The sequence below is a fragment of the Chamaea fasciata genome, unplaced genomic scaffold (assembly GCF_029207755.1).
Source record: "Chamaea fasciata isolate MVZ Bird 193981 ecotype frontalis unplaced genomic scaffold, bChaFas1.0.hap1 SCAF_4, whole genome shotgun sequence".
In the NCBI taxonomy this organism is placed as follows: Eukaryota; Metazoa; Chordata; class Aves; order Passeriformes; family Sylviidae; genus Chamaea; species Chamaea fasciata.
This window is the reverse complement of record NW_027094089.1, coordinates 53,905,561-53,931,966: the sequence shown is the minus strand read 5'-3', so window position 1 is coordinate 53,931,966 and position 26,406 is coordinate 53,905,561. Positions and strand designations below refer to the sequence as shown.

Below are 26,406 nucleotides of genomic sequence, written 5' to 3'. Positions count from 1 at the left end.
AGTGTCTGGCACTCATTGCTGTCTGCTGCACAGCCTTGCTCCCTGTGTGTGTTTCGGTGTGAGTGGGATGATAGCCCTCATATCCTCCCACACCCCAGCACCGCTGCTGCTTGGTGATATGGTGGTATGGGGCAGGTTGCTGAACCTGGTGTTAGCCTTGCTGCAGGGTCTTCCAGCTCCTCATGCACCCTCTGCACAAACTGTTGGCCTTTTCTGGGTTTTGGGACAATGTCCCCATTGTCCACTTTTGCCTTGCTGCTCACACAAGCTGCTCCACCTGTCCAGTGTGTGTCGGCAGCTGTCATGATCCTGTACTGAGCTGAGTAGAGCACAGCAATCTCTCTCACATTGGAGCATGTTGCCATGGCAATGCACAGTCTGCTGCACTCTGAGTCTCCAGGAGCCAGAAATGATGGTGCTTTTGCAACATTGAGGTAAACATCTCTCTTTTTCCATATTTAGCGTATCCACCCCTCAATAAGAGTACTAGCTCCTTTTAGCATCAGTCTCCCCTTGCCCCCTGCATGAAGGCAGATGGCTCCAGGCACAGAGAGCATGCCTGGCCTCTGGAGCCAGGCTCCTGTGGGTTGGAGCCCTGCCTCTGGCAGTGGTAGCGGCCCTCCCATCACTAGGCCGTGTGGGTTTGCCACAAGGGAGAAACAGTGTGTCACTCGGGAGCTGCATCACTTGTGGGGGGTCAGCCACTGGAAGATGTGGTTTGCTTGTGTAGGGATATGGCTACAGCTGTCCTGGCTGCCAAGTGGGGAGATGAGTCCCTAGCTGCCTGTTCGCAACTCTGACAAACTGCTAGTTTGCACTGATCACTTTGGGAAAGTCATCTCTTTTCTCCTAAGCCCCTTTTAGAAGGTGAAAGTGGTCTTGCTCTCTCTTCCATCTTGGGAAGGCACCCCGAGGACTCTGGCTAATGAGTGCAAACACTTAGAATTGTAGAAATTTGCTGTTTTGTCTCTCTGGGGCTTGCCAATACTTTGTTATGGTGCTATGGGTTTTCACTCATTTCTCCAGTGCTTTGAGAATCCATCAGCATTTCTCACATCCAGAAGCCTGTAGCTGGCAGGTGATTGAAGACTCTTTTTGCAGTGTTCTTTGTTATTGCAGGCAGTAATGAGCATGGCAGGCTGTTGCAGGCAGGGAAGTGTGGCCACGTGAACTGAAAATTAATATCTTGCTTGATCTGCTGGCATTTGTTCCAGTATCTTTTCTCCACCTCTCTCCCTCTCACTGTTGGTGTGTGTATGAAGGGGGAGTTGATGCTGTAGAGGAGAGCAGAGCAGGGGAGGAGTTTCTATCAGCCTCTTCTTTTTCTTTTTCTTTTTTTTTTTTCTCTCGTCCAGTGACGTGAGCAATGCCTGGAACAATCAGGCTGGCTCCGAACACTGTGCCTGAAGATGCTGGAGAAAACAGCCTAGTGTGCTTTAAGCAAACACCGATTGCTTGAGCCTGGGCTCTCCAGTTGTAACCTTTTTCAGTTCCTCTGCAGGGAATTGGGAAGTTTCACTAGCTTTCTCCTTTCCAATCCCATACACTCACTTTTGGAAATGATTGGAGTTAACAGTGTTCAGAGCACCAGCAAAGTCCGGGTGAGAGCCACAGGTTCGGTGAAATACTCTCGAGAAGAATCTCTCTGGCGACAGTCTCACCGGTCAAAATCTATGAAAATCTCCAACTCCTCTGAGTTTTCTACTAAAGAAAGCAAGGTAAATGACTAAATATTAGTAGCATGTTTGCTTGGTGAGGCATGGGGTTGGTGTTGTGAAAAGGTTATGCTTCACAGGAGTTAAAGGCTCTGGATGATCTGCAGTGATCACACAATTGCTGTCAGATCATGAAAAAAATCTCTGCATTTGAGGAGAGAACTGAAGGTGAAAGAGGTCTGGTGTTATAATGATCGGGTCTTAGTTGAATGCCCTGTCACTGAGCTTGGTGCAATAGTAAACAGGGAGAACTTGCTAGTGACAATGCTAGTTGGAGCTCTACTCGGGAAACGTGCCAGAGTTGGCAGGTGATGTCCTTGGGATTATCGGTTTAATGGGAATTGTTTTCTGTAGGAAAACAATTTTTACTCCTTATCTACAGCTCTGTGGTTTAGTAGATGTGGGTGTGAGGTGAAAATACTGTCTCACTTGCATGCATGATTAAATATTGCTGTCAAGTCTTCATTAGGAAGGCATTGTTTGTGCATTTGTAGGAATACATTAGTGTATTGTAATGGTTCGTAGCACAGGCGATTCCCAGCTGCTACACTGACTGTGTGCAGCATCTCCTCACCCAGCCCAGCCCAGTTATTCAGTTCCTAAGCAAACAACCCCCACTCCATGCAGCATCTTTTTTTTTTTTCTCATCCCTCTCTCCCACACAGTAACTGAGGGGCACCCAGGAACTCCTGGCAAGTGCTTTAAGAGCTGTCTCCCTCTCAAAGGTGCTCCATGTCTCCAAGGGTTGGATGAACTTTATGCAGTGACCAAATTATGCCTCTAATTTCGTTGTTATTGCCAGTTGATTCTGACCTTGGGATTAAAAAATACAACCACTTGCAAAGGTGTGCTGAATCAGTATTTCAAGGCATCAGCCAGGCATTTAACTGTGTTGTGGGTCCATGTGCATGCAAAGCTGGCACATGCATGGATCTTCCTGTAGGGTCCCTTCCCTAAATCTCTTATCTGTTATGTGAGAAACCTCCTCTGCTGTGCTGAAAAGACCTCAGTGCTGCACAGTAGTTCCTAGCAGATCACTCTTTGTTAGCTTACAGGTTGTATGGCATTTCAGAGCCTGAGCTGTGTAACTTAAATCACAGGGTACTGCAACCAGAAATAAATGTAAGTATTTTTTTCAGTTCAAGTTTATGAGCCTCTATTTTCAGGCCCGTATAAATCATATCTGAGAAACAGTGTATTGCTGAGTTGGGGCAGAGAAATAGCATGGGCATCATTTTCAGGCTGTTGCTGATGCAGTATGTGCTTCTCCGGCAAATATCAAAGTAAAGGCTGCATCTTGCAGGTGCTCTAGGACCCTGCTCTTGTGAACACTTTCACCCTAAGCATGGAAATAATTACACAGTATTTGGTGGGACGATTTATACATGAAAACTCTTCTGCATATGGCAAAAACTCAAGTCTTTTGTCATTGGATGAATTACTTAATCTCTATATCTTCCCTCTCCTGGGCTTTGTGTCCACTGTATATGCATGGTGTAGCATCCTCAGGGCTGGGACTTTCTCCCAGGAATGGTGTCTGACACAATTAGCTAACTGCTGCAGTAATGAAAGCTTTGTGTTCATTCCTCTGTGGAATTCATATTTCTTCCTTGTAAGTGCTGTAGGTTGTTGCTTGAGTGATCTACTTCTTTTCCTGCCTATCTCAATAAGCAGGGAAGAGCCCTGCAGCTTTGTTTCAGTTTCTTGCACTGTTTCTTTATTTCGAACAAAGGTTTTTGTATCTGTAGAGCATCTAAGATGTGTAAAAGCTGTGTTAGGGAGGGCTGAGAAGATCCCTGCATTCCCTTCAGTGGTGCCTGCCTGGTTGATAAGCAGCTCTGCAAGTGATTGGTCTCGTGATTTTGGACATTCGTTCTCTTTCCATCTCTCTGTTCCCCCTTCTCATCTTTGTCTGCCCGTTTATTTTGCTAAGACGTCACTGATTTCGAGAACTGATTTATAACTGAGCTATGGATCTTCAATACTGTTGTGTTGGTGGAAGAACCTGGAGGTTGTTAATCTGTAGTGTGGCAGAGGAGCTCTTTTTATCAGTGTAACTGTACATATATGTTTGTGCATCACTTCTCAGGAAATGTCTTCAGTTCTAGGCTGGGCTTTTCTGGATACTGATGCCATTTAGATCTCCTCAGTATTAAGTAAGGTTTGGTTTGTAGACTTGTCCTCTTCATAATTCTGTGGGTGTGTCTCCCTCTTTGTGTCTGGACTGCCTTGTATTTTATCTGCTCCCCATATAAAGTGATTGCAATGCTCAAGACCTGTTTCTGTGATTACTTCAGCTGACTTTGGACAGGAGATAGATTTAAACCATTTGTGCCTCAGAAACATGCTCCTCTTTTACATTTCACGAATGTGACTCAGCCTATTTTGGTAAGCTATAGAGTATTATATATCCTCATGCTTTAGTTAGTATGAACAAAGCACCAACATGGTGCCTGCAGATGAGGTCTGCCTGCTGTCAGTGTCAGAGAAGCTAGGTAGCCCAAGTACCTTTCATCTCCTTGACACACATCAGGTAGTGCCTTTGTGTGGACAGGCTTCACTAGGGGGATGCATCCTAAATGTGTATTATAGGCAGGCACCGCAGCTTTGGATCAGCAGGAAACCTGTGGAAAGGATACTGTGAATTCTGTACCATTGTTCTCTGGAGGGCAGGCTCCAGTCCAGACTGCATGCACGGTGAGTCAAAGGATCTTGGGATCATCTGTGTGACCCAACATGCTCAGTAGGCTCTGACAGACTTCTTTTCTGTAGCCAGGGACTGAATTGCCAAGTACTTGCACCTGTCCTGCCTGCAAATGCACAGGGCCAATAAAATAGTTTGAAATAGGCTGTGTAGATGCTCCGCTATCAAGAAGTACTTCTCTAGCCTTTTCTCTCTTTTTCAGTAATAATTCAGTATGCTGCCTTTATAATAACACTGATGAAACACTTCAGCAAGGACAGAAAAAAATCTTTTCTAACAAGCGTGTGTGTATCACTACAGAGGACGGATTTCATGTGTGGCATTAATTTCTTGGCTCTCAGGAGCCGCAGCTAACCATCCTTTTCTGTTTTATGATGATATATCTGGCACAATCTCTCTTTGCTTTTTTTTATTTCTCCCCCCTCCCCCTCCAGATTTTTAACAGAGGAGTTTCTCTTCGAAACGTTCTCCTCCAGTTGGTGACGCACTTGAAATTCCCTGGGTGAAATGATCTCCTTTCCTTCCCCCTAAAACATTCCTATCAACCTTATCTCCTCCTACACCAAAACAATATTCATCGGTTCCATATGCTGCTGAACAGCTCTGTGCTGTTTAATGAATAATGTATGGCTGGCTTGTTGGAAGAATGTTTGTTGTACAAACCAGTGGAATTTAAAATTGAGAGCAGTATCAGCAGACATGAGATGCCATGCACTAATGCACAGGCTTCTTGGGATACTATTCTGGCATCCTTGCTGCATCCCCATCAGAATGGGGGAAGATGCATGAGAAATTGAGGGCATGTGGGCTTTGAATCTGGCAGCGAGCTACAGGCACTCACTGATCAGAACCTTGATCCTCCCCTTGCCAGGTGTTACAGATCCATGCATGAGGATGGGAGAAAATGTCAAGATCTGGGTTTTGAGGGAGGGTGGCAAATAGCAGGTGGTGGAGTAGTATAGATCTGTATTCTGAGTGCGGGCCAGCCTTCAGGCAGACACAAAATCAGCAAGCTAGGAGTTGTATATAGCAACATGTTGCTCCAGGCCTGGCAGAAGGCAATGATACAAAGCTACACCCTGGTCCAAAGGATGAGCACATGAACACCTATTAGGACTCCGTGCAGACACCTGTGATGTCTAGTATCTGTTGCCTCTGTAACCTGTTTCTTTTTTGTAGAGTTCTGCTACTTCAGTTGTTTTTTCTCCCTCCAGTAAAGCACATATGGCAGGAGCCAGAGCTGATGCTGATGACTGCTCTGCTCCAAAGGGCAAAGCCAATGGACAGGTGCTGAGTGACTGGGGTAGGTGCTGTGACTGCAAAGACTGAGCATGTCTTTGCCCAGATGTGTGTCTGGGGCTTCCTTGCTGCTTGGAGTCAATCATGCCATTATCATCTGGAAGGGAAGAAGTGTATCCAGGCAGGTCTGCTTCTGGCAGTGGTAGCAGGAGAATGTGGCAAGGGCCTGGGTCAGAGCACACGTGCATCCCTGTCCTGGGGGCTTCAAAAGCCACCCAGGCTGTCCTCTGAAATGGTCAGATGATCATTCTTCCAACAATGACTCCAAAAATCAGGGAAGAACTGGGTGCGAGCAAAGACCATGAGAGACAAGAACTGGAAAAACAGTCTGGGTCATCAGTGCTGTCCCTGAACTTAGTTTTGGTTTTGCCCATTTGCTGCCTCACAGCAGGTGTTTCTGACTCCTCTGCTATGTGTGGAGCAGGTGTAAAAAATGTGTGGTGTATTCCTTTCCCTCTTGGCAGGCTTTTCTGCATGGGCTAGTTCAAATGGAAAGTCACTTGCTTCAAGCTTGCTTCAAGAACCACCCCTTATGTTGCTCTTCGAGGGGAGGAATTGTACAGTGCTTTGGGATCTCTTCAAGCATCTTACACCCTGCTGGCCAGGCTTTGGGGACCCTGTGTCTACTTGTAACTTAGATGATTTACCACTCTCAGTATCTGGGTAATCTGCTATGTTTTTGTCCCTGCATACACACCTGGTTGTGCCTTTCTTTTGTGCACTGCTTCTGCATGCAGAGGCTGAGTCACAGCATCACTGGCAGCCGGCAGGTGACAGGAGCACCTTCTTTAAATGGATCCAGCAGTTCGTGCACGTGACAAGATTTTCAGGAAGGTGAGGGTGGTGAATCACCTTTTTTCCCTTAGTAACTTTGCAAAATAAACAGGAGTTTTCAGAAGCATTCTCTCCGTAGTTTGGCTTTTCTTTCCAATTGGAATAAACCAACTAGTGAGAGCTTGTGAAAATCCGGGGTTTTTGCATACCTACTTGCTTACCAAAGGGGAACTGGGGGTGGAATTCAGCAGTTTTTTAGAGTTACAGCCTTCCACTTAAAAAGCAAAGTGTTTCTTGCCTAGTTTATGAACAATTACAAACAAATCCCACAAACACGTAACAAATCTCACTTTTTTTTTACACTGCAGTCTTCTAGGGGTCAAATTGGAGCTATGGGAAACAGCCTTGGAGTTAAAACAAGGAAGGTACCTAGGATTTTGCCTACTGTTCTGCTTTCTGCAGCAGTCAGTTTCTTTCATTCTGCCTTCAAAATTGCACTTGTTTCTCCAAGGAGCTAACAGCTGTGCGGGGCTTGAGGTGTGGTGGACCTAGTGATCAACTCTTACCAGAAAGGGGAAATGCTGTAAAGTGCTAAGGAGTAGGTCTTTGTGTTCTGGGTAATAGGCATAAAAAGTCGAAGCATTGAAGTCAGACACTGCTGAGTAGGTGGTATCTGGTGGTTTGGATCCTGTCTAGAGTAGCCTTGGGTGACAAAAGAGATAGAAAGTCTTTCCACCTTCTGAGTGGTATCGGTCTGGCTTGGAAGATGACACCTATACAATATTCATTCTGTCATTCACTGCTGTGGTTCAACTTGTTTTCTGGCTTACATAGCAAATTTGCCAAACACTTCCCAGGCTAGCAGGTAGGAACTGGTGGTGGTTGTCAATCTGTAAGACTGCTTTAAACAAGAGCTTTTTTCTTTTTTTTTTTTTTTTTTCTTTTTTCTTTTTTTTTTTTTTATTTCCCAGAGAGAAAACATGAGTTAATAGAACCTGTCCTTGCAGCTAGCTAAGCACAATGAAAGCAATGACCATGCTGTAATCTCTGATGAGCGTTGTTGCAATTTAGTGAAGCATTTAAATGCCTGTCTCCAAGTTTGTTTGATTTAGTCATACTCTGGAGAAGTGTCTATTGAAAAGAGCTGCTGTCTAAATCAGGGCCTTGGGGAATAGCCATGAAGTGAATCAGAGAGCAGGTGCTGGGTTGTGTGTGGATGCTTCTGGTTGCAAAACGCGGCAGGAGGAAATTTTGCTTCTCTGGAACATATGAGAGCCGAGGTAGACATCAGGAAAATGTTAAAGTATAAATTGTTTTGGAGAAGTCACATAAAGCAGGTCTGAAAGACTGGTGAGTCCAGCAGCAAGTGGTCAGCCTCGCAGCAGTCTCTGTCAGAGAGGTAGGATGGGGGACAGGCATGAGGACTCATGTATTTTCATCCCTGGGGAGGTCTGCTTGCTGATGTCTCAGTGAACATGCTGTATGCTGCTGCCCAGGCTGTGCATACTCTCTACAGTTTTCTCTGTTTCATGCATACCAGAAACTTTTCAACAGGCTGTGTTTGATGGTCTGTGGGGGACACCATGTCCTTGGTCAGGTGTGTGCCCTATGACTGGGTTGGTGTCTGTTACTCCCTAAAAAAGGGAGACAATGTCTGGCTCATTAGTAAAGGCTGGGACAAACATAGCTCTCTTTTAAAAAGGCAAAAGCCGGGGCATTTGTTACCCCTGCACCAATCTGGACTGCTGCTTTTGTGTGTTCTGCTCTTTGGCTACAGTGATCCCTAGAGGTGTGCTTAGCAGTGAAATCTCATAAAAACCTGTACAGGGCAGGTGTTAATTTTCAGAGGTTTTGACCCAATCTTGTAGTCATTTGGGCCAGAGAGCAACAAATGTGTTTCCTCAAGCCAGGTTTTTGCTGTTTCTGAAACTCATTCAGGTGGATGAGGAAAAAATACTACTTCTGAAAAACTGAGGAGGCAACTGGAGGAAGTATGCAGCCTCTTCGCTTTGTATTTGGAAGTCATTTTCTGGCTCAAAATGTAAGAGAATATTTTAGTCATAGCAGAAGGAAAAGAACGAGTCAAAGAATAAGACGAGGGCTTTAGCCAAATCATGTAAGAAATGCTCAGTGACTGCAGGAACCAGTACCAATCAGAATTGGTTTGTGTACAGAAATGGAGTTGTGTCTAATTCTGCTGAACTGGCAGGAGAAATAACTCCTTCTTTTGCTTTCTTTCTGCAAAGTGGTCTTAAAATCTCTTGATATGTTTCACCTGAAAGTTAAGCAAGTGTCTACAAATTGCCGGAAATGCCTGTCTGTTCACCTTTGGCTGTTTGCCTTTGGTTCAGAGCTCTTTATACAACTTAAGAGAAGATAGGTTCTATAGAAATAGTGAAAACTCCAGACTTGGAAATACTTGATTGTATTTCTGTGAATGGCGCAGTGAAGCTCAGTTAGTGGTGAGGCCCTCTCTTTGCTAGCTTAGTGTCAATAGGATGAGGCATGATTATTCCTGGTGTTCATATCTGTTGTATTGCTCTGAGAAACCTACTTTCTTGGAGTGCTGTGACCAAGAGTTGCAGCCTGTGTAGCATCAGCATGAGGTGAATTATACCACCATAATGTTTGACCTGCTTGTGTATGGTTCAGTTAAGCCAGATTTCCACAGAGCTGGTATTAAGGATCTTCAGATAAGACTTCCAGATTCAGAAAGGAGCCAGTGGATGACAGGATCAAGAGTGGTATATGCTCATGGTATTGCTCATGTGAATTCAGCTGTGGTATATGCACAAGATTAATTCAAGTTCTCCAGTTTCCAAATTATTTTTGGTTTGGGTCAGCATTAAAGCTGTCTAAATGTTACTGTTTCTGTTGAGCATTATGTCATAGTTATTATAGTATGTGATTTTTGGGCTTGTTCATACTTGATGTGCTACTTTTTGCTAATCATGTGCATCAACAGTTCTTCTACACGTTAACATATTTTGAGGCTGTGTAGGAGTTATGTGCCAGAGGGAGTAAATCTAGCTATGTATATAAGGTGAATTACAAATGCACATGATATGTGTGAGAATCAGGGACATTCCAAACCAAAATACTTCACTTAAGTGACCTGTTTGAAGAACTCCATTAGCTTGTAGTAATACCAGGGGTTTAACCATTGTATGCATCAGCTCCTGGAGGGCTGAAATAAGACATACATAGCCAACTGATATATGTACTTCCAAAAAAAAATGCATCCCAGTTGTCTGATACTCATCCAGTCTTAAGTCAGGTTTCAGATCCTTTTCTTTGCAGGCTTGTATCAAAACCAGAACTGTTTCCTTTGGTGTCAAACCTACTGGGCACCTTTCCTATGAATTAAAAGAGGAATGGTGTTAGTAAACAACAGTCCAAGACAGTGATCTTCAAGCACAAAAGTTGCTTAACATTCATTTTCTGTTTTGCACTTAGCAACTGAATATGTTTTTGTTTAGGTATGTGGCTGGGAAAGCATTCAGGTGTCTGTGAGGCTCAGGGACCTTGGATAGCGATTCTGGCAAATTTTCACGGGTTGGCCCATATGGTGAAATCTTGAAGTCCCCATTAAAGTCATTGACAGAAAGGTGTCATTGAGTGTCAGGAACAGGACTGAACCTTGAATTTCAAGGCCATAGTCTTGTGGCTTTTACAAACTTAAGTGAAGTTCAGATTCATGACCACCTGAGGAGCTAGAATGTACCTAACTCTATTGGAACCAGTTAGAAGTATCCCAGAGTCTTGAAGGAATTGGCTGGTGTAGTTGTCAAGCCACTCTCCGTGATATTTGTAGAGTCCCTTTAGTAATGAATTCACCGTTGTATGGTGAAGTCCCAGGAGACTGGAAAAGGGGAAAACATTGTACCCATTTTCTAAAAGGGTGGAAGGGAAAACCCTGGCAACCAGGGACCTCCCGGCCTCACCATGTGCCTGGGAATATCGTGGTGCAGATCCTCCTAGAGGCTGTGCTAAGGCACATGGAGAACAGGGAGGTGATTCTAGACAGCCAGCACAGCTTCACCATGGGCAAGTCCTGCCTGACCGTCCCAGCGGCCTTGAAGGATGGAGTGACCATGTTAGTGGACAAGGGAAGGGCTACACATGTCATTTATCTGGATTTCTGTAAAGCCTTTGACAGAGTTCCTCACAATGTGCCTGTCTCTAAATTGCAGAGAGGTGGATTTTATGCATAGACTGTTAGATGGACAAGAAAGTGGTTGGATGGTCACATCCAGAAGGTAGTAGTCAATGACTCAATGTCCTCATAGACATCAGTGACAAGTGGTGTCCCTCAGGTTCATATGGGGATCAGTCCTAGTTAATGTCTTTATTCATGACATGGATGAAGGGATCAGATTCACCCTCAGGAAATCTGCAGATGACACCCAGCTGAATGATGAGATGGCATCCAGAGTGACCTGGGCAAGATAGAAAAGTGGGTGCATGGGAATCTCAAGAGGTTTTACAAGACCAAGTGCAAGGTGCTGTACCTGGGTCAGAGCAGCCCTCAGTGTCAGCACTGGCTGGGGCATGAGCAGATGGAGAACAGCCCAGTGAGAAGGACTTGGGGGTGCTGGTGGGTGAGACGGTGGACATGACCCAGCCATGGGCACTCCCAGCCCAGAAAGCCAAACGTGTCCTGGGCTGCATCCAAAGCAGCGTGGGCAGCAGGGGAGGGAGAGAATTCTGCCCCTCTGCTCTGCTCTGGTGAGACTCCACCTGGAACCCTGCATCCAGCTCTGGGGTCCCAGCACAGGCAGGACATGGAACTGCTGGAGTGAGTCCAGAACAGGGACACCAGGGTGGTTAGGTGGATGGTCCATATTTCCTGTGAAGACAGGCTGAGAGAACTGGGATTGTTCAGTCTGGAGAAGAGAAGGCTTAAGGGTGACCTAATTGCAGTCTTCCAGTCCCTGAAGGCAGCCTACAAGTAGTTTTTACAAGTGCATGTAAGGAAAGGACAAGGGACAATGGCTTCAAACTGGTTAGAATAGGTTTAGACTATATGTTAGGAAGACATTCTTAACTGTGAGTGTGGTGAGGCCCTGGAACAGGTTGCCCAGAGAAGCTGTGGTTGTCCATCCCTGGAAGTGTTCAAGGCCAGGTTGGACGAGGCACTAAGCAACTTGACCTAGTGAAAGGTGTTTCTGCCCACAGCAGGAGTGGTGGAACTAGATGGTCTTAAGGTCCCTTCCTTGGCTATTCCATGATTCTGTGTTCTTAAGAAGGCACAAACCCCCAAAAATCTGCTGGAGAAAATTACTGTAATCTCAAAACATGCATTCAGTATTTTTTTCTTAGGTGAAATTTCTGCTGAAGATTCTCACATTGCCATTAGCAGATATGGGATTTTCTTGATCAGAGGCAGCCTGCTTGCAGGTACTAGCTGGACATCTTTGCTCAGCCTATTAATATATGTGTAGGAGGGGTCAAACAATAATTCCATCTCATTTCTCTCCCTTTGCAGGCCCTCTACAATTCAATCAAGAATGAGAAGTTGGAATGGGCAGTGTAAGTATACTTCTATTGTAGAGACTAGAAGTTTAACAACAGTACCTGTGAAATAATCTGTTTATACATCCTATGTCACCGTCTGTGTGAGCTCCAAAGCCTGTAGAAGATAGCCAGTGTACATAATGAGTTTGCTTTTTTGCTAATGAATGACCTGGCAATACGACCTCATCTGTTTCTCCAGCAAGAGGAGTTGTTAATGATAGGAGCCAACTGCATTTGTAAGGAAAGAGGACATTTCATTTAGTAAGAAACTTCAGCCTGAAAAGAGAGAAATTAAATCCTCTGTTGTTCTATGGCTGCATAAATAAAATAGAAGTTGACGTCTCCCTTTATCTTTCTGTTCATTGTGTCAGAACTGCTGAATAGAAACACACTTCTAGGATTGAGTTTCCTGCTGTTGGTTCATTGTCTTGGCTTGTCTCCTTATTAACTATGGATAACTTGACAACAACCGAATGTGAAAGATGATAAATTGGACAAAGTCTGATATCACTCCCTCCTATCCGTAGTCACTTTTGACAAGCTAACACTTGTTAACTATGTAAATGCTGCAGAAAGAAAAAGCTTCAGTTTCTGATTGTGTTAAACTGACATTTCTCTGTGCTTAGGTTTCATGTGGTCTAGTTATGCCAGGAATGGGTAGAAGCGCCTTCTTTTGATTTTGCCACTTGCAGAACAGTGGATTTTGGTATAAAATAGGAAAATTATGTCTTCTATATATATTATCTATATAAAGCTATTTCCCTGCATATATTTACATATCTGAAACCTCACCTTCTTGGGAACAATGTATGTCTGGAATACAGGCTCCTGCACCTCTTGTGCTAGAAGTTTTAGCAACTGCCATAGGTCTTGCAAGCTCAGTGGCTTCTGATATTCATTGTTTTAAGTTCGTGATGTGCAAACAAATTTCTTGTCAGGGTGTGCAGCCTCACAGGGGCAGCTGGGTCCAAGTGGGATTGCTGTTGCAGTTCAGAAATGTGTTAGGTGGTGTCAGAGTAGTAACGAAGGTGTGTAATTAATGGGAATCAGCAAGAAGTGCCATCTCTGATGAGCATTAAGTCATGGTGGGAGACATTTTCACAGACTGTGTCTTGGTCATGGAACATGCTGTGTGAATCTTACATGTCACATCAAAGCTGTTTGCCAGACACTGTCACAGGTACTTTAGAACAAGCAGAATCCATTATATGACTTTCTCAATGTCAGAGTTTTCCTCCAGCTCTTGCCAAGAGACTGTACTGCATCTAATACACTTGGGCAGCCTCCAGGTGGGAACTGGCTCTGCTCCTGTGAACCTCAGTCAAGATGACTTATGAGATATTGGTCTTGTATAGGTGATAACTGCTTTGGCATTTACATAGTCTAGTCTATGTCCTTTGTTTGGGGGAAAATTCCAAGCAGGCTGGAAGAGGGATAATTCAGACTCCTTCTTAAATAAGGCTTTGGGTATTTATAAAGCTGCCTTCTTACAGGAGAATGCCCAAAGGTGCCAATTGTCCGTTCCAATCTGAGACTGACATGTAGCTTCTTCTGGGCACAGTCAGTACCTTTAGAGCTGAGAGTACTGGCAGGGAGTGTGAAGATATTTCTCTTCATTTTTGTAGAGATGTGTGGTTGGTATAAAGTAATAACCCCAAGAAGCCCTGGCCTGCTTGAGCTTGAGGGACGAGGCACATAACGCTTCTGGTCTACTGTTGTGATCTGCAGAGAAAGCTGAATGGGAAGGAGACACGGTCAGTTTTATTCTGATGGGACCAAAGAAAATCCTCTCTCCCTTTCAAAGATTATTTCTTTGCTGCCCTGATGCACTTGGCAGGATAAGAAGTGGGAGGTAAGGCAAAGGTGAAGATAGAACTGCAAGCCCCAGTATAAGCTCTCCTGCAGTGCTGGCATTTTGAAGGAATGCCTTTCCTCCAGCCAGAAATCCTTTGAGGATCTAAGACACTTGTGAGCTAAGCAGAGGTTTAAGAGCTGCTCTGGAAGTACATTATTTAGTGGATTAATAGCTACCAGTAAGTCCATAGGCAGGAAAGGGCAGTGGTGAAACATAAGATGGGAAAAGACTGCTATCCAATCCTTATCTTACTAGTTAAGAGCTAGGTGTGTTATCATCTTAAACAGTTTGCAGTACATTTCCAGTAGAATTACAGTCTGATCCAAAGCCCACGCAAAGAAAAGGCTACCATTGACTTCAATGTTGTAATCACGAGAAGTGACACCTTAATCAGCAGATGTTCTCCAGAGACTTTCAGTAGGAGTGTTCATTTATCCTTTTTGAACAGGAAAGGATGAGTACAGCTCTGAAGAGGGAATTGCATTACAGCTCTTCTGCAGTAGTTCCTGGTTCAAGTTCTCCAGAAAGTTAAAAGTGTATCACATACCGTAATCTGTAAAATAAAGAGATCTGACCTGGAATTTACAATGAACTGGTGAATGTGGAATCCTGAAAGCATACTTCTGCTCAACACTGCAAGCCCCAAAGGTGTGAACTGAATTGTCTCTGCAATTCAGCTTCATGTCTGTTGTGGATAGGATTAAATTTGAAACAAGGGAAATTTGAAATCAACCTTTAAAAAAGTTTTCTATCAGTTTAAACCAAGGCACAGGTTTGCCTGGATAGACTAAAGAAACAACTTCATCTGAGGTTTTTGTGAACTGGTTGTTCTGTCTGGAATGTGTTAGAAAGAGAAGAACCAGCTGCACAGGCAAAGAGATAGATTGCCTGGCCTCCTAACATCCCTTCGCTGTGTATAATACTATATCCCAAGGTTTTTAGGTGTTACTCATTCTTTGGCTTTCACACTGATCATTGTCAGCTTTAAGCTGAAAAAGAAAAATCCATTTGATTACAAACGTGCCGGAACTAAATACATTTTATTTGCATGATGTCTACATGAAAATGTCATGGTGGCCATTATTGTTTTCCTTTGTTTGTAATACTGTGTCTGTTTACTGTTGAAGGTAATAGGAATAAAAAAATCATAATCTTAAAATAGGTGGTCTAGAATTAATATATAAACTCCCAAAGCACTGCTTACAAAATTACTAAAGCCAAATGGCTGTGTTTGAGCCAGTTGTGTACCAAAAGCCACCTCTCAGCAGAACAGTGTAGTTTTCAGGAGAATTACTTGGTTTTTAACTAGCCAGTTACACACTTCTCTATCCAGAGAAGTTTACAGGGACACAGTATATTCTTTTTTTGTTTTTCTGGACTACACTGAAAAATTACCTCATTCCAGCCAAAACAAAACAGGTCATTCAGATTGTGATGGTGGGAAAGAGATGCTGCCAAATCAAACTGTGATGCTGAAATCAAGGTAGTTATAAAGACATCCGTGCTGAAGCTCACTTTTTTCTAGGTCATACTGGGAAATCTCTCCCTATTATAATTAACTTTTATCTCCCAAGTTCTAGGATGTTTCCTGTTTTCAATTCTTGATTGGTTTTAGGGCAGGGTCAGGTGGTACTCAACCTGGTTCTCTTCTTTTTCTCTCCTCCCGCTGGGAAAGATGCCAAAACTTCTCTTAAGTTAGTTTCCTAATACAGATGCTGTTAGTTCCATGGATGCATGTTACAAACCTTATTTTTTTTTTTCAGTTGCAGTATTTAAATAGACGAACTCAGCCTCCTGCTGTGTCATATAAGTTTGCTGTTTGAAGAAATGCAGAGGCAAAGCAGAGTTTTACAAATGAAGGGCTTGACCGCATTGTTCCAGATTAGTGATATCAAAGCTTTCTGCGGCAGAGCCTCAAATCAGACCATACAGTGTACAGAAATAATTTTGTTACTGAGAGAACCTGATGGTGCTTTTCTCCCAGAAGACAGAAATGGGTCTTCCTTCTATAGGGTCTTCTTGGGAGAGGCAGAAAATGCTTTTCTTCACGAAAATGGCAGCATCTAAATTTTTATGTTTTTCACATCTATGTGGTTGAGAATAAGGGGTAAACTCTTTTTAGTTGTCAGTTATCCTGTATTTGGGAAGGAAAACATTTCTGTTTCAATGCTGTGACTGCAAGTGATAGCACAGGCCGATCCTGGTTTTGGTGTGCTGGTTCTTATGGGAAATCAGAGGGCTAGTTACTGCTTTCCCTGCAGGTCCTTTTCCAAAGATACAGGTTTACGGAGGTGGAACTGAAGCTCCTTGTTTTGGGAAGCCTTGCAAACATCATGTGCCATAAGCAGAGTCTTAGAGGAACTCTACAGATGATAACCTTTTCCTGTCACCAGTATCCTTTAGAGCTGTGGGTCCCATTTCCTGTGAATGGAAAGTGGGACTTAAAAAAAGTTTTGCAGCTATCAACCTTTTTCAGTCATCAGCGAGGGGTCACCAGAGGAATTGCTTCCAGTCCCAGAGCAGGGAATGATTTTCCTCTTTTAATCAGGAGCAGAAAAATTTCGTAAGACTTCTGTAACCCTAATTGAACCCTCATCATGATGGTTTGCCTACTGAAAGGTGTTTTGGAACCTTTGTGGGGTTTTTCCCCCTAAAGATGCGATGATTGTGCTATGTCCTGTGTGAAATGGAAAAGAGAAGCCGTGGTCCTGCCCTTTGAAAGGACCTGAGCTATGCCTGTGTGACACCACATCCACGACTCTGATCATAACTGCACAGAGATGACCACTGACTGATTCTTACCCACATCACTGGAGGCCTTCACCCTGGGGATGTTACAGCATATGAATGATTTGTGAGAGCCACCTGAGGATGGGCATGTAGTCAAATTCCCCACAGTCTAGGGTTTCAAACAAAGATCAGTTTTCAGGTTTATGTATCCAGAGGCCCTGTGAATTCTCTGCAGTTCTTTCTTGCAAAAGTACCCTAACGGCTTGCTGGAAGTAAGCTCAAATTGTTAAATCCCTGATAAACAGTATTGGGGACCTATCTAGCTTTGGAAGATACCTGAGGAAAAGCTACTACTTTTTTTCCTGAACTTTGACATTCTGAACATTGACATACTGAACAATTTTTGCTACTTTTGCATTCCTTCAAATCATCTTACTTTCTTCTTTTGTTTGACCGCTGAAGTAAAGATGGAGTATTTGAGTAAATGAGTCCCAGATCCCCTGGTTTTCATTTACTGCTTGTTTGTTATGAGTCCTTCTTGCCTCTCTGTCTCCCTTCAGTTGCAGACCGACTTGTGCATCTTGCCCTTGTGCATATTGTCAGAGCACTCAGCTCTCAGAAATGCCTGAAGCTTCTGAGTCTTAAAGATGTCCTATTTTCATGATAGAACAAAAGACCAGTTAAATTTTTGTTCAGTGCTGCTAGCAGTTGTGACAGCAGATGCTATTTTGTCCTTTCCACCATGTCTTTTGAGGAATTCCTGTTTTAATAGCTGCCCTAGAAGTGCTGAGTTTAAGAGCACTGCTTCCAGCTCTTAGTGGTGTCCAGGATCCCCACAGGATTGCTCATCACACCACTGTAGCTGCTTGGTTAAGGGCACTAGTATATTCCCACAGGGCAATTGATTCGTATACAGTAATTCAGTCACTCCCATATCTTCAAAAGAGATAGCTTATTCCAAAAAAGTGTTAAACCTTTTACTGCAGTTGGTTTCTGCTGACAAGGAGAAATCTGCTGTGTCCTTGGCTGAAATCCCAGAATTCACAAGGCACTTATGTGTGACAAATCAGCCTGCGTGCTTATGTCCTTTTGAGAGATTTTAGTCTGGATTAAGTGCCTTAGACTCAAGTTGAGAGAATTTGCTTCTGGAATGGACATATATCTAAGTAACGCATAACACGCAGGGGTTCAGACTTACTAGTAGCTAGTGAGTGTAGTGGACCCATCAAGGATGGGGACAAACACAATTGTCAGAAATGCCTACACTTTTTCAATTGGGAGAGGGCTTCAACTAAAGCATACTTGAAGAAGTCCTTATTGCTTTGACTAATGAAAAATGTTTGTAGAACTTTCTGTGCTGGAGAGGGAAAGCACATATCAGTAGGCTGAAGATGCAAGGACTGCTCTTCCTTGCAGGAATCAGGTCTTCAAGTAAAAGTTTTGTTCCTCTTAATTAGAAGACCTTACAAGACATCATCATGAAGATATAGTGCACCTCCTTGACTATATTTCTATAATTCATATGAGGTGATCAAAGTCAAATGCTTGGGAACATTCCCTGCTACTACAGAGTTCATTAATACAGTGCCCATGTTTCTGGATTTGGTTTCCTTGTTGTGAAACCAGTCTCTTATCCTTTAACCTCCTTAGACTAAGTTATTCTCTGAAGACCATTTCATAGAATCATAGAATCATTTTGTTTGGAACCATCTAGTTTGGAAAAGACCTCCAAGATCATGAAGTGGAACCTTTGACTGAACATCACCTTTTCAACTAGACCATGGCACCAAGTGCCACAACCATTTGTTTCTTGAACATCTGCGGGGATGGTGGCTCCACCATCTCCTTGGGAAGTTGGTTCCAGTGCTTAACCACCCTTCAGTGATGAAATTTCTCCTGATGTCCAACCTCAACCTCCACTGGCACAGCTTCAGACTATGTTCTCTCATCTTGTCACTGGTTGTCTGGGTAAAAAGGCCAGCCCCCACCTGGCTACAACCTCCTTTCAGATAGTTGTAGGGACTTGTAGGCCTCCTTTGCAGGAGGATAAGATAGATCTGTTGCTGTAGCCTGCAGTTCTTGGAGGATTTTTTTTGAATGGTCATTCCCATAAGCAGCACTGGTAGAAGTGAATCCCTAAAGGAGCTTCTGGATTGATACATGCCTTGCTAATCTATAATATATGCGTTGAACATGAACATGTGTTTGGAAGATCTGCCTGAGCTTGCCCTCTTTGCCAGTCATCTGGGTCCAGTAAGATGCAGCAACTTGAAGTCCACCCCCAGTGGGTTGGCAATATTAGCCATCATTATGCTCAAATGATAATTTCTTTTAAAATCAGATGCTGGTCTCAGGAAGCGTTGCTACCACAACTTTGCAGTGACAGCTTTCATACTCCCTGACACACCTTTCCTGGTCACCTGGAGGGTAATGTATGCAGACTTCAAAGGATGAAGGGCTACTTTGTAATCTGGCCTGTTCTCTGGAAACTGTTGCCCTACTCTTGTGATGGACACCCTTTATTTTCTAGTTTGCCTAGTCGTTTTCAGCCTTTGCCTGTGACAAGCAAAAAGGTATTTATTAGTCAGGCAATGCTTGTGACTTGCATTGTTGTACCCAAAAGCTATGTGGAATACATTGCCCTAATAAGTAACATTTTGAGCAGCATTTTGTTTCCAAAGTAAAGATAATATAATTCACCAAGTGTAGTTTCTATTTTTAAATGACTGATTTTATGTTAGTCTGCAGAAGAAAACAAAGAAAAAGAGGTAGAGTCTGTGTTTCATATGCTAAGTTAAGGGATAAGCCACAATGACCTGTAGTATTCTAATTCTTTTCATCTACATGTGAACTCATGAAGAAATTGGAGATTTTTCAGCTGAACTCAGCAAGCAAATATTTCCTATTTTAGCACCCAAATACATGGAATTAAAAATAGGTGAAGTTGGAGGACACAGAACACCCTTGAAGTCTTATCTTTTCAGACAGTAATGGAAACTTGGGCTTTATTGAAAATCTGTGTCCTGTGCTGGTGAAGTAGGTGAACTGAAGCTTGCTGTGATATGTCTACATTTTGATATATTTCTAGTTTCTCCCTAAATATGGCCCCCTATAAAAAGAGTGGTATGTTTTGATGAGGAGTGTTCAGAAATTATTGAAATGAAACTATGCTGGTCAGTCCGTCCTTCATGCATGATATTCATTGCTTTTTAAGGGATGAAGAAGAGAAAAAAAAATCTCACTCGGATGGTACAGATGAAAAGGATAATGGGAACCAGACAAAAGCTGTCAGTCGAATTGGCAATTCAAATAACCCATTCCTGGACATCCCTCATGACCCCAATGCTTCCGTGTATAAAACTGGGTTTCTGGCTCGGAAAATCCATGCAGATATGGATGGAAAGAAAAGTGAGTAATTTTTCAATCCTAATGTGTTATTTTCTTGTTCTGTCTTCACAATGCCACATACGAATGAGCCCATATACTTCTCCAGGCGAACAGTGCTGCTTCATTAAGGGAAATAGCAGCAATAGCAGCAACACAACAATTGGATTATCACACTCTTACTGTTAGGCCAGAATTTACAATGCACAGTCCCATTTGTAGCAGTTGTAATGCAGGAGTATAAGAAGTAATGTGATACAGCAAAGCAGTATGATTTTTTTTTGTGCTAAAAGAAAATTAATATAGTGGTTTACAGAATAGAAAACAATTTCAAGTGAATTACAGTAGCAGTTCTGCAGTAATTTGATAATTCTCCTTTTCCTTATGTGACATCAGATTGTTCCAAATCTCCCTTCCCCTCTGGGTCTGTCTTTAAAGAACGACTGTTCTTTACCTCTGTTTGGAAGATGCTGTTCCCTTCCCTACTTTCCCAGCCTTGGGTCACATATCCAATGAAGGGCAGCAGCTTTTGGCACCACCCAGCTTTTTACTATGCAGTTCCTCCCTGCCCCGTCCTTGTAATAATCCTGCTGTGCCTCTTACTTACTTGAATTATCTTCTTCCCTTCTTGTTCTACTTCTGTTTGTGATGCACTAATTATCAAGGGCCTCTGATGCACCTGTGTGTGTTTCATTGTTTGGATATCTTCATTTGTCGTCTATAGATCTTGGAAAAAGCTGAGGTTAGAGCATCTGCGTTTTCCCCAGTCACTGTTGATGATTGCCTACTCATGGTTTGCATTGTTGGGCTAAATCCCAGAGACAAAGTCTGGCTTTATGATGGGTCTCTACTAACAGCCAGTCTGTCCTAGCTGAGCTAAGCTCTCTGGTTCACGTGTTTTGCAAGTCTGTTTTAGAAGGTGAAGTTGAAAGTCAGTACTTTCAAGATGAAAACTGAAAGCTGTTCAACTGGATCCAAACAGAGGTGTCAAAGTCAAGCTGACCTAATTCTTTGTGATGACTAAATAGACTTGTCTGTATTAAACATCATATTCAGCCTTAATAAATAATTTTATCTAGTTGCCTTTATTAAATTATTTCTTTAATTGTAAATACCAGAATTGCTCCTTATTCAGCACTCTGGAGACTGTATTCTGGGGAGAGCTCCTTTATGAGTAATGTAATTAGGGCCGTGTTTTCAGAAGTTCCTGTACAATTTAAAGGTCTGTCTTCTCAAAAAGGTTGCATTTTGGCTTTCCAGGCACAAATAAAACAAAACTTTTTTCTTGTTTGTTTGTTTGTTTGCTTGTTTTTTAGACCTTTTAATATTTCCTAATGGAGTCTTTGCAGGGCAGAGATTAGCTTGTGTAGGATTTCTAGTGAAGTGATGTGCTAGAATGCTCATCTGTATTTTCTCAGGAACCTACATTTGAGGGCTCGAGCACTTAGGCACTTAGAGGAGGAGGATGTAACAGGGGCCAGTGGCTGGAAACTGAACTGAACGTGTACCAATTAGAAGTAAGGCCTGTTATGCAAGATGAAAGTTACTAACCTCTGGGACAAGGGACTTGTAACCTCTTCATCTTAGCTTTCTCTCTTCAGATCAGAATGTGATGCCTTTCTAAGTGTCATGCTTTAGTTGTGTGAATATTAATTTCAGTATAGCATCAGTGATATACTATATGGACGCTGGTGAGTGGTGTGTGCTTGATGGGGAGTGAGCTTAGATACAGGCTTCTGGTCTCAGGGGCTGTGACTGTACAGCCTGTGCCTAATTCTCTCTGTCTGTTGCACCTGAATTTCAGACTGGATCCTTCAGCCTTCATGCTGAATTTACTTCGCTCCCTCCCTCCGCCCCACCCCGGCTTGTCTCTAGGAATTTATGGGCTAGATTTGTTGTCTCTGTTATGTTCTTCAACTTCTGACTGACTTTGGCTTTCTTGTGGGGTTGGGTATTTTGGTTGGCACCCTTCTCCTTTCTCAGTGCCAGGTTGGGGATGCAGCAGCAGTAAAGGGGAAGGATGCTATGGGGACACACTGCTTTCTGAGTATTATCCCACTGGTTCTGAGCAGTGCCTGCTAGCCTGCTGTGGTATGTAGAAAGACTGTTTCCTTCTGAAAACTGCTGTGGTGCAGAGCTCAGATGTCATTGTGTAGGGGCAGTGTCTGCCTGTCTTCAAGAGCCCAAAGACTGGGTCTCTGTGGCCTGCTTTCTGCATTGCTGCTGTTCCTTTCTGATCCAGTCCAGGGCTGTCATCAGGGTTGTTGTATTACTCTCTCTCACAGCAGGTATGTGCAGGCACTGTGCTAAGTTGCATTGTCCTTTGAAAAAGATAGTATGAAGGAGGTTTAACACAGGACTAATGTACCTCTCCTGTAGCCTAGACAAAGTGTAAAAATGGATCTGAGTTAAATGAGTTTTCATTTGTTTTCTTTCCAGCTCCCCGGGGAAAACGAGGCTGGAAAACCTTTTATGCTGTGCTGAAGGGAACAATCCTGTACTTACAGAAGGTAGGGGAAATCACTGTCTTTTGAAAACTAATTAAAGAGGGATAAAGCAGCATGCATCTTCTTCACTCTCTCAGCTCACCTCCAGGGTCCTTTCCCTCTGATGCACAGCATGGCTGATCTCCCTATCCCCACCCTATTAAAACACACTTTCAGGCATGAATCCTTCATTGACACCCTCTCCCTTTTTACAATTTCAAGTTCAGTTCCACTGCCCACATCCACATGTACCATGTAAGTTCCAGTGTATGCCACTGCTGTCTCACATGGCTGAAGAAAACAGCCAGCTTCACTAGCAAAGACAGCATCACCTCTGTGTCATGCACAGCCTCTAGGCAACTTTTAACTTCACATTTCATATGGATGACTTCCCTTCTGTAAGGTTGTCCTCCTTTTCCACCTTTTCATAGTATACTTTTATGCAGTGCCTGCAAGACCAGCTGCAAAACAATTGAACAACAGCTTGGCCTTGGTAGGAATACGCAGCTTCTGTTTCTATGCAAAATTGAAGGATAAAAGGATACAAAGCAAGAAAAGACTGGTTTCTAACAAAATGTGCTTCCTGACAGCAAGATGTCTAAAAAAAAAATGTTAGATGAAACCCTTCAAGCCTTTTGTTGCAAGCTTAAATATATTATAGTATGTTTTAAACTATAGTGTTAGAACATAAAATGCAACATATGAGTGAGAACTGTCAAATGGCAGCAGCTGAGTAGGTTGTTAAGGCTTTTTGCCCTCCAATATAGATGAAATATTCATGGAGTAGATGTGCTGCTTGTCCAGACTGCCCTATATTGCAGAAGTATTCTTCTTTGAAAGCTGTTCTTCATTTTTTACTCAAAACCTGATAGTTTTGTAACTATCAGGAATGCAACTACATACGGCTGTTTTCTCCTCCCCTGCTGTAGCTTTCTGAAGTTGCTGGTTTCATTGGAGCCAACATGAATAGTCTCTTGAGAAGAAAGAATGATTTGTATCAGATTATTATAGCATGAGGTTTACAAGGTGAATGCTCAGGGTGCAGTACCTTTTTGAGGGGACTGAAATCCAGAAACAGACAAAACAATCTGCAGTGAGGAGAGAAGATTTGGGCTGAAAGTTGGATGTGATATGCTCAGAGCCAGTGCAAGAGATTAAAACCAACTCTGCTGAATCCCAAGTCTTTTGCTGGGAGCAAGTACAGGTTTTACTAAAATGCCTTCATGGCAGGCTTGTACTTGCCCTTTTCTGACCAAAGTGGATTCTTCTGCCTCAGTTTCTGAAATAAGTAATCTCTAATGTTCACCTGAAAAGACTGCATGCTTCTCTGAGAAATAAGAAGGCTCCTTTTTTGTACTACAATAATTAATTTTTTATTCGATATTCAAGGTAAAGAACTGAGGATACTGTCTATTTTAGCACCTTAATTAAATATTTTTATGAGTATTGCTGGCATATTAGGTTAAAATGCTTTCTGTGTAATAAAATGTAAAGATGCTGATGTAGCATGCAAATTTTCTACAGAATGCTGCCCTACCCCTGTTGCTCTCCATACTTTCAGGAGCAGGGAGTAATTTCACATACGACTGCATCTTTGCAGAATGAAATGCATTGTTGGAATTCTTGTTCTTATTTGTTTGTTAATTGTGTATTTTGCACTTGCCAGAGCACTTGAATTCAGTGATTACAGGGCAGTACTCTGCAGAGCTGTATTCTCCTATTTGCATGGGAGCCATCCATTACATTGAAGCCATCTTATTGTAGCACACTGACAAGCAAGGCTTTTTCTTTCGAGCTGGGAGAAGGGTTAGATGGAAGGTAACTAATTCCAAGAGTGATGGGGCAGCTGTGAGCCTCCCTGGGGTGCTTCTGGCCCCTGCTCAGCCACATGCTGCAGCTGTGAATAAGCCGGTGATTTCAGCTTCAGAAGGTCCACCAGGGCTTTCCTTCAGCACTCAAATAAACTTTACACTGTTAGGGATGTAGTATCATAGAAGGTAAAGGTGCTAGAGTTGAAAAATACACAGCTAGGCCAAGTAATTATAGTAAAGATTGTTGAGCTGCTGTTTCCTTTTGTAATATACTAGGAACTGAAATTACTCTAATTTTAGGAAATACTGAAGCATTTTAGAACAGCTTCATTTGTTTGCAGAAGTGCATAGTTCTGGCAATAGTCCTGGTCAAAGGATTTCCTTGTCTCAATTCACCTTCTCTCCTGTTTATAGAGTGCAGTGGGGTGGGGTGCATTGACATGCACGTCCTCTTTCTCTCGTTTTCTATATATCTGTGGAGATGACATCTGTGATGGTGGTTTCATTGCAGTGAGTGCTATTCAAGCAGGATAGAGAGAAATCTCCCCGTACAGGTGCTGTCTACAGTCCAACACATGTACAAACCTCTGCAGTATTGCTTTCTGTGTTCATCTGTAACTCAACTGTTCCCTCAAGACACTGTTGTAATATAAATATTAATTGTTCATAGCAGCTGTGATTCCCTCTGTGGGCAGTGTGATCCCAATTCTGCTGTCACTCTGTTTGCATTCCTGTTCTCCTTGTTTTGCTGTCAAAGTCCATGTATGAAATTATTTTATAGATGGTGGTCACTTGAGATTTACTGAGGACTTTTTCTGGGCAGACTTGTTTCCTGCCCATCTTTTTTTTTTTTTTTTTTTTTTTAATTGGAATTATTCCAGTGATAATTCCTGTGGTGCAAATTGTTTTGTTCTTAAATGAGTGATTTAGGAGAGATAGTTTCTGAATTAGTGAGCACAGAGAGCACCAGAGGAGCTCAGTGGAAATGTTCACAGTTAGCCAACTAAATGTGCCTGCACAGTATTATATAAAATAAGAAAAATAAGAAGTTTGACATGTTTGGGATGTTGGCTGTGTCTCTGGGCATCCTCAGGCCAAGGTTAATTTCCTGCCCTCTGTTCACAGCGAGAGGGTATTGCAAAGTAGGAGCTTGACAGAATGTCTGTTCACTAGACTGTCATGGGATGTGATGCGCATACACAAGAGAAGCTTATAAGGAGAGGACATAAGGCTGACCTCACTTCCTTGCTAGAAATTGCTTCTGGGCAAACAGTGCAGGACACAAACCTTCGTGTTTTGTTTGGGCTCTTCTGTGAGGTTCTCAATACCTTTGCTCTTTGATATGGCACTTAATATCTTGCAGGCTTCAGGAATTTTTATATACGTTTTCTCAAATTTCCTCTGTTAAAAATCAAAAAAAAAAAAAATAGAGAAACACCAAACTGATGTAAAGTGTTTGGTGGTGAACCTTTCAGAAAGAGAGTTTTTCAGCTGTCACAATGCAGCTGCAAGGAGATATCCATCCATTGTACAGTGACTGATAAGAAAAGACAGATGTCGTTCTCTGGTTTACCAGAAATCTGTTTAGAAGTATGCTGACTCTGGGTCATCAGGATGTGGGAAAGTCATTCTCCAGGAGTTTGAGAAGGATTAATTCAGCATGCCACTGCACTGTATGCAGCACTCACATCAGCCTTCAGTTGACAGACAGATCACAATTTCTTTCTGGCTCCATATATATTTCTTGCCACTGTCTAGGTCTAACTGTATAGAGCTGCCTTCCATTTCAGCTCAACCTGCATGCTGGCACCAGCACGTCATAGCACATGCTGTCCTTGACAGCCTAGGTGAAAATGGATGCTCCTACTCCCCTAGCATTCCCTCCCAAGTCAAAAAGAGCTGAAAGCCTTGGAGAAGGAATTTTGGCAACACATCCATGTCCTTACAGCTTTCTCTGAGGCTGTCAAAGTATGTGGAGACATTTCTGGTATGCTGATCAGTGCCTTTGGAGAAGCTGGCAGAACTCCAGCTGTCAAGGTAGTTTGCAGCCAACTGCTCTGGTGGGATTAGCAAGAACTACCATGAATGCTTTCTGTTGGAAAGGAGGGGTTATCAGACAGGGCTGCTTCTG

The 26,406-nt window shown here is 42.9% G+C and overlaps 1 protein-coding gene across 5 annotated transcripts in view; it reads left to right on the top strand.

The window, feature by feature from the left end:
* Positions 1 to 26,406, top strand: part of PSD3 (pleckstrin and Sec7 domain containing 3) — a 110,427-nt gene that overhangs the window by 61,596 nt on the left and 22,425 nt on the right. For 4 of the 5 annotated variants that reach the window (XM_066181607.1, XM_066181608.1, XM_066181609.1 and 1 more), the window contains 3 exons: positions 11,981 to 12,024; positions 19,809 to 20,002; positions 22,418 to 22,488. In XM_066181607.1, coding sequence (XP_066037704.1) covers positions 11,981 to 12,024; positions 19,809 to 20,002; positions 22,418 to 22,488 — 309 coding nt within the window. Of the gene's footprint in view, positions 1 to 1,333; positions 1,719 to 11,980; positions 12,025 to 19,808; positions 20,003 to 22,417; positions 22,489 to 26,406 lie in introns of those variants that run through there. The other variant, XM_066181611.1, reaches the window with a different exon arrangement.